General features: G+C 33.0%; 1 protein-coding gene across 1 annotated transcript; it reads right to left on the bottom strand.

Annotated features, from left to right (window-relative positions):
- Window positions 1-18: 18 nt before the first annotated feature.
- On the bottom strand, window positions 19-2,804 carry LOC141680498 (uncharacterized). Its single transcript, XM_074486707.1, has 5 exons — window positions 1,922-2,804; window positions 1,496-1,673; window positions 1,009-1,159; window positions 504-908; window positions 19-351 (listed from the first exon to the last, which is right to left on the bottom strand). The coding sequence occupies exons 1-5, from the start codon at window positions 2,802-2,804 to the stop codon at window positions 19-21; spliced, it is 1,950 nt and encodes a 649-aa protein (XP_074342808.1).
- Window positions 2,805-7,288: the final 4,484 nt, after the last annotated feature.

The raw sequence follows: 7,288 nt of genomic DNA, 5'->3' as shown, positions 1-7,288 counted from the left end.
AGAAGTTCAACTTTCATACTAAGCACTATAGAAGGTTGGATCTTCAAATACTTCTCCCTCATCAGCATCCAACTTGAGATTAATAGGAAGAGGAGTTGCTACAGATTTGCAAATTTCAATCCCAGCTTCAGACAATAAGTCTTTTGTGAACTTTCGTTGAGCTAATGTGATTCCATCATTCACATACCCCACTTCAATGCCAAGAAAATAGCTTAGAGATCCCAGATCTTTTATGCTAAATATATCGTTTAGATGCATCTTGATATCCTGAATTCCTTTATCATCATCTCCTATCAGAATAATATCGTCCACGTACACCGCAAGTATTATCATTTTTCCATTTTTGGTGTGCTTTATGAACAATGAATAATCATTTTTGGATTGTACAAATCCCTTATGTCTCAGCGCCCCCATCAACTTGGCAAACCATTCTCGAGAAGCTTGTTTCAAGCCATAAAGGGATTTGACGAGTTGACAGACTAAATTATCGGGATTTGGAACACCTTCCGGGATTTTATATAGACTTCCTCACACAAATCTCCATGTAAGAAAGCATTGTTGACATCTAGTTGTGATAAGAACCATTTCCTATGAGCAGCCACATCAATTAGGCATCTAATGGTATTCATTTTTACAACCGGTGAGAATGTTTCTAAGAAATCAATACCCCATTTCTGATTGAATCCTTTTGCCACTAATCTGGCCTTGAATCTTTCTATAGTACCATCTTCCCTCATTTTTATTTTATAAACCCATTTGCAGCCTATGGCCTTCTTGCCAGGAGGTAATTGAACCAAATTCCAAGTATGATTAGCATGCAAAGCTTCGAGTTCTTTATCCAATGCTGCAACCCATCTTGGATCTTGAGATGCTTTAGTATAGGTTCTGAGCTCAACTAGTACATCTGCCTTTGCAATAAAACAGTGGACTGTAGCAGGTAGTTGACTAAATTCTACTATAACACTAATGACTTGTGGTTGGAGTTCTTATTTGAGTTGTACCACATACAAATTCATTGTATATAGTAGGTGGTTTAGTGACTCTAGTACTTTTTCTGGTTGGTGGAGGGGGTGATATAGAATGACCAGAAGAATTAGATGATGTGTGGTTGTGAGGTTCTATATTTGAGCTATGCATATCAAATATACCAGGTAAAGATCTATGATAGAAGGGTACATAGTCAGTAGAAATAGGTAAGAAAATCGCAGGTGGTAATTGAGATGTTGTAGCAGATAAATGATATGGAAAATGTTGTTCATGGAAAGTAACATATCTAGAGATATGTATAGAAAGAGTAGTGGGATTGAGTACCTTGTAACCCTTCTGTCCTATAGAATATCCAACAAAGACATGAGGCTGGGCTCTTTTATCAAATTTACCTCTATGTTGGTTAGAAGTTGATACATAGCACAAACACCCAAAAACTCAGAGATAATTCACATCTCGTGCTGATTGATGAAGCATTTCGAAAGGACTGATGTTATGAAGGACTTACAATGGCATTCTGTTGATCAAATGAGTTGCGCAAAGGACACATTCCCCCCAAATTTGAGGTGGGACAGTTTCCAGGAGGTGCCTGTGTTTTCTCTCCACAACACCATTTTGTTGTGGAGTATAGACACAGGTTTTCTGATGCAAAATCCCTTGTTTCTGATAAAAATTCTTTAACTCTCCTTCACACAGTTCCATTGCATTGTCAGTTCAAACAAATTGAACTTCTGCATGAAATTATTTTGTAACATATGTAATGAAATTTTTGAATATCTGCACTACATCAGATTTAGATACCATCAAAAAAATCCAAATCATTCGGGTAAAATCATCCACTATAGTCATAAAGTATTTACAACCATTATGAGCAATGACTCGATTAGGACCCCAAGTATCTATATGAATAAGCTGAAAAGCTTTGAGGTCTTACTAGTACTAGAATGAAATGGACTTCTTGTATGTCTTGAGATAGGACATATCTGACATATGCCATCTAAATTGCACTTTTCTTGACCAAAAATAGATGTAACATGGCTAAGCATGGAAACTGGCAAGTGGCCAAATCTTAAGTGCCAAAGTTTGGTCTTATTTACAATGATGACAGATATGTTGCAAACCATGTTTGTTGCTGCTGTATACTCTTCTGTAACTGTTGTTGAAGTATTATCACCCCTCCTGTGATGCTGATCATCTTCAAGATAGTACAATCCATTCTTAAAGCTACCAAGATGCTGTGGCCTCATTGAAGGGCCCTGTAAAAAACAATTATCATTAAACGTCACACTACATGCCATATCCTTGCATATTTTAGGAATAGACACCAGATTAAACTTAAAATCCGGAACATACAGAACATTCTTCAAAACGATATCGTTACTACGATTGACTGTTCCTGTGTGAGCAATTTGAACTTGTTTTCCATTGGGTATCGTTATGTAACTACTTGGTGTATGGACAATATCATGTGATGTGAAGAGAGATATGTCACAACACATGTGGTCAGTTGCACCACTATCCACAATCCAATTAGTACCTGAAGATGATGTGAAGCTAAACTGTCCTGCCATATTACAGAATTTACCTGCCATATCTATAGATCCAGTGTTGTTAGAATCATTAGTAATACTTTCCTTTCCAATCAGCTGGAGAATTTGCTGGTACTGTGCAACAGTGAAAGAGACAGCGCCATCATTAGTAGTGTTTGTTGTTTCTTCTCCACCAAACTGTGCAGTATGACCTTGCTTCCTCTCTGTCCTTGAATTTGCAGGATAACCATGAATTTTATAGCATCTATGTACAGTATGACCAGACATCTTACAGTGATCACAAAAATAGTTGTTCTGTCTTTTTGGGTCACCAAAGTTTTGTTTAGAGTTAATTGCAGTTTGCAACCCTTATCTTTCATTTAAATTCAAAACAGTATACCTTTTGTAAAATACAGTTTGCAACCCCTTACTTTCAAATCAAATACAACATGCATCCCCTTCATAATTTTCAGTTATAAAATTGGAATTGAGGTGTTTAATATTATTTTTATAATTTAAAACATTATAATATTAATGTCATTTATTTTATATTTTACTTAATATAATTTTAATGTCAATTATTTTATATTTTACCCAATATAATATTAATGTCAATTATTTATATTTTACTCAATATAATTTTTAAATAGTTAAAATATATATATATTTAGAAATTTTATGATTATATCTATAAACATATATTTTGCTTGATAAATATATTTTAAGTATTTTAGCATTATGATTAATTTAGAGTATTACTAATAGAAACTAACTATATTTTTTTCATGTAAAAAATGCATTAAAATATATTTTTATTGATTTGAAATTTTAATTATTAATATCAAACAACTCAATTCCAATTTATTACTTAAAATTGTGAAGGGGATGTATGTTGTATTTGATTTTGAAAGTTAGGGGTTGCAAATTGTATTTTACAAATATGTATATTGTTTTGAATTTAGATGAAAGATAGGGATTGCAAACTGCAATTAACTCTTTTGTTTATTCTGTGAATTATGAGGCCTGAATATGTCCTGGAAATTTCTTCTGGCACCAAAAGCCATCATTTCTTCATTAGATGCTTGTGGAGTTGAAACATTCTGAAAAATCTTTTTATGGTTCTCCTCTTGCAACAACAAATATGCCTGAGAAATAGGTGGGAGAGGACTCATGACCAGAATATTTCCTTTATCATTTCAAAGCCTTCACTCAACTTCATCAAGAATTCAACCAATCTTCTATCTTCTTGAGATTTCATCAACTTCTGAGAGATTTCACAAGTACAATTTGTACATCCACAAACTAGTAAGGGATCCACAGAGTCCAATTGATCCCAAAGCATCTTTATCTTAGTGTAGTAATTTGCAATAGTATCTGCACCTTGCCTGAGATCAACAAGTGATTGTTGCAAAGCAAATAACATTGTTCCTGAAGCTTGCCCATACCTTTCTTCAAGATTTAGCCAAATTTCTCTAGCCGACTTAAAATACAACACACTCCTAGCAATATTCTGATCTAGGAAACCTAGTAACCAAGAAATCATCATAGAATTGCATCTATCCCAAGCCTTTGCTGTAGCATCAGTTGTGTTTGGTTTTGTGATAGATCCATCAACAAAACCAGTTTTATTTTTCGCAGAGAGACTAATTAACATCGAGCGTTTCCAATCAGCATAACTATTTCCATCAAATTTCATTGATACAAGCTTCATACCAGGATTATCAGATGGATGTAAATAGTAGGGAGATGTAGGATCTTGAGAAGGATCAATCGGATTATCATTCATATTTACCGATTCCGATTTCAAGAAAAAAAATGATGATGATCTTTGATAAGAATTTGATTTTGAGAAATAATATATGATGAAATTTTGAATCAATTCGAGAATCAACGCTAGTGAAACTTCAAGATCTTAACAATCAACAAGAATACCAGAAAATTTCAAACAAATAAAATCTCAAGAAATTCACGATTGAAATAAAGATAACAAGCTCATTCATGGCGGAATGGATCGCAAGAAAACTTACAAACGAAATCCAGAACCGCAACAAGGTGCTCTGATACCATGTCACAATTAACGAAATGAACTTGTTATATCAAGAACTGTACTGGATCAGACTTTGAATCATAAGAACATCCATTACTCAGCTTAATGATTACAAGAAACTACAGACTATAAACTGTATGTACCAGTTATGAACTAATCTCTTACCATCAAACAGTAAATCAAAGAGATAGAGAATTGAGAGAGAGGCTTGTGGTGAGGAGAGAGATTATAGAGAGATTTGATTCATTCATCTGTCTAACTAAACTAATTCTCTAGATGTTTTTTTCTAGATGTAGTAGTGGTTGCCTGTATCTTCATTACTCTTAGAGAAAATTGCACTGTGCACCCTCTTATTTTGTTTCAAAAACAAATGTGTATCAATAGTATTGGAAACTCAGTTGCACCCCTCAACTTCAACCTGCCAATTCAGAAAGCACCCCTTCGACGATTATTATTAAAAAAGTAAGGGGTAGCAATGAGAATTTCAGTAAAATATTAACTAAACTAATTTTTTTTATTTTTCAGATTATATTAAAAATTGAATTTATTATTATAGCTATAAAATAATATCTTTAAATTTTTTGAATAATATTATATAGTTGAGTTTTGAATTTTAGTAATATTATTAATGTCAAAAATTATATAATTCTACCAAAATTAAATTCAAAATATTTTTTTTATATATATTAATTTAATATAATTATTTCATTTAAAGTCTTTGACGTCGTTATGATTTTAAAGTGCATTTAATGAAAATATTATGATCAATATTAATATTTAATATACAAGAAATCATTTTATAAATATTTTAACTATTTTTGAAATTCCAACTAAAATTTATTTACATTTTAAAATAAAGTTCCCTTTTACCCCTATTATTTTAATTATAATCTGCAAAAGGGTACATACTGAATTAGTAAGTTGAAATTGAGGGGTGAAAGTTGTATTTCCGAAAGTTCTGGTACAAAATTGTTTTTTTCAACTTTGTTTGAGTATGCAAAGTGCATTTATATCTTTCTTTTATCCAGAAGAAAGATAATATATTTTTCCGTTCTTTCTATTCTTTCATGTAGTCGGGAACACACCGTTTAGTCATAACCGAAGTTAATGCAGACCTAATTTACCCAGTTTGGGTAAGGCGAATCAATAGAGTGGTTACAGAATCATTCCTTGGGGCCTGGAAATTAAGTAATACTGTGACCAAGGAGGCATATGAGAAAAAAAATTGACATGTTAGTACTTAGTATCAATGTCTGGAAAATGGCTTTTGCCAGCTCAGGGGTGGTCGAGACAGAATTGAGCAATATATTCATAAAGCAAATTGTGATTAATATATTTGCTTGTGGTGCCTATTGCAAACTTCATTCAGTGGAAGATGTGTAATTTTCAGGTGGGAAGGGAACTCCTATATTTTCTACGTTTTCCAGATATTTCTGCAAATCTAGATATATGTGAGACTTCAACTCAGTCTTAACATCACATATCCTGTCTTCCAATTCCAGATAGATAATGTCCTGGTTTAACTAGAGTGATGCCTCAGACAGCAATTGCAGAGTCTTTCATCTATAAATTACTCATGTCACGCCATTTTACAATATGATGAATCATGAGAGAGGATTACTATAGGATCTGTGGAAGCTATTTTTGAGTAGAGAAGTTCACAGTAAAAGGTTAACTTTCTCAAGGAGATCAATTTGGATTTAATTTTAAGATATTTGATCATCAAGATATAAATTTATGTGCAGTCCGAACCAATAATCTAGAACCTCAATTAGTGCTTCCAGATTGTTCGGTAACACAGAACATGATTAAGCTTAGACCATTTCTTGTGACATATTTCTCTGGATGTGGAAATGTGCTGAATCTAGAAGGGGTCTTTGTTATAATTTGTCTTGGAGGAAGTATAGTAGTTGAATATTTCTTCGAAAGGTAAATACTAGTTTGACATGATTTGACTTAAAGAGATTTTTTATATCTCGATTCTGTTTACTAGACATATGGAGAACTAACTAATTACTTTTTGTTTATCAATTCAGTTATCATTGGGACGGCCCTTCAAAATTTAAGTTTGTACTGGCTTTTTAGTCTTGGATGCTGTGGTTGGCATACTTGTTTGACTTAAAGAATACACCCTGGAGCCAAGATGGTGAAAGGTTTATTATGAATCGGCTATTTGAGCTTCAACCAGTGCTATAATGGTCAAATGTCTACGTCGTAAGTCATAAGTTCAAACTCCATAAATAGCCTTTCTTTATGAAAATAAGAGCAAAGCTATGTACATCTTGAACATCGATCTCCAGACTTATACTAGGCAACACTATGTTTTTTTCTATCTAATTATTAACTCCCGGAATGAAAAACACTAGGTGAAATAGAGAATACCCTAGAAAGACGTATTCAGATCGTCTAGACTTTAGAGATTAGAGTCCTACTTAAGTAGTATAATTCTTTAAATACCTGATTATTGTTCTGTGTTGTTTTAAATGTCAATGAAACTGTACTAATGTCAAAATTTGTTGTTGGGTGCCGGCTAAGATATAATATTATTTGACCAAATCACCTCAAGTTACATGTATAGAGCTGAGTTATGCCGTATGAATTATTAAATTAAGATTATACCCTTGTCAATTATGGGGATGCTTCCTGTATAAATATAGTTGACTAGAGAGTCCTGAGAACTCAGAAAGTTATATGTGAAAAATCTTGCCATACTTTCTATTTTAGA

The sequence above is a fragment of the Apium graveolens genome, chromosome 8 (assembly GCF_009905375.1).
Source record: "Apium graveolens cultivar Ventura chromosome 8, ASM990537v1, whole genome shotgun sequence".
NCBI classification, from domain to species: Eukaryota; Viridiplantae; Streptophyta; class Magnoliopsida; order Apiales; family Apiaceae; genus Apium; species Apium graveolens.
Note: the sequence above shows the minus strand (reverse complement) of the source record. Positions and strands in the feature narration are given on the sequence as shown.

Coding starts and splice junctions, on each gene's coding strand:
- LOC141680498 (XM_074486707.1), bottom strand. CDS start 2,804: ATGTCTGGTCATACTGTACATAGATGCTATAAAATTCATGGTTATCCT. Junction 1,160..1,495: donor TTGATCAACAGAATGCCATT/GTAAGTCCTTCA, acceptor CTTCTATCATAG/ATCTTTACCTGGTATATTTG. Junction 352..503: donor TCTATATAAAATCCCGGAAG/GTGTTCCAAATC, acceptor TTGTTCATAAAG/CACACCAAAAATGGAAAAAT.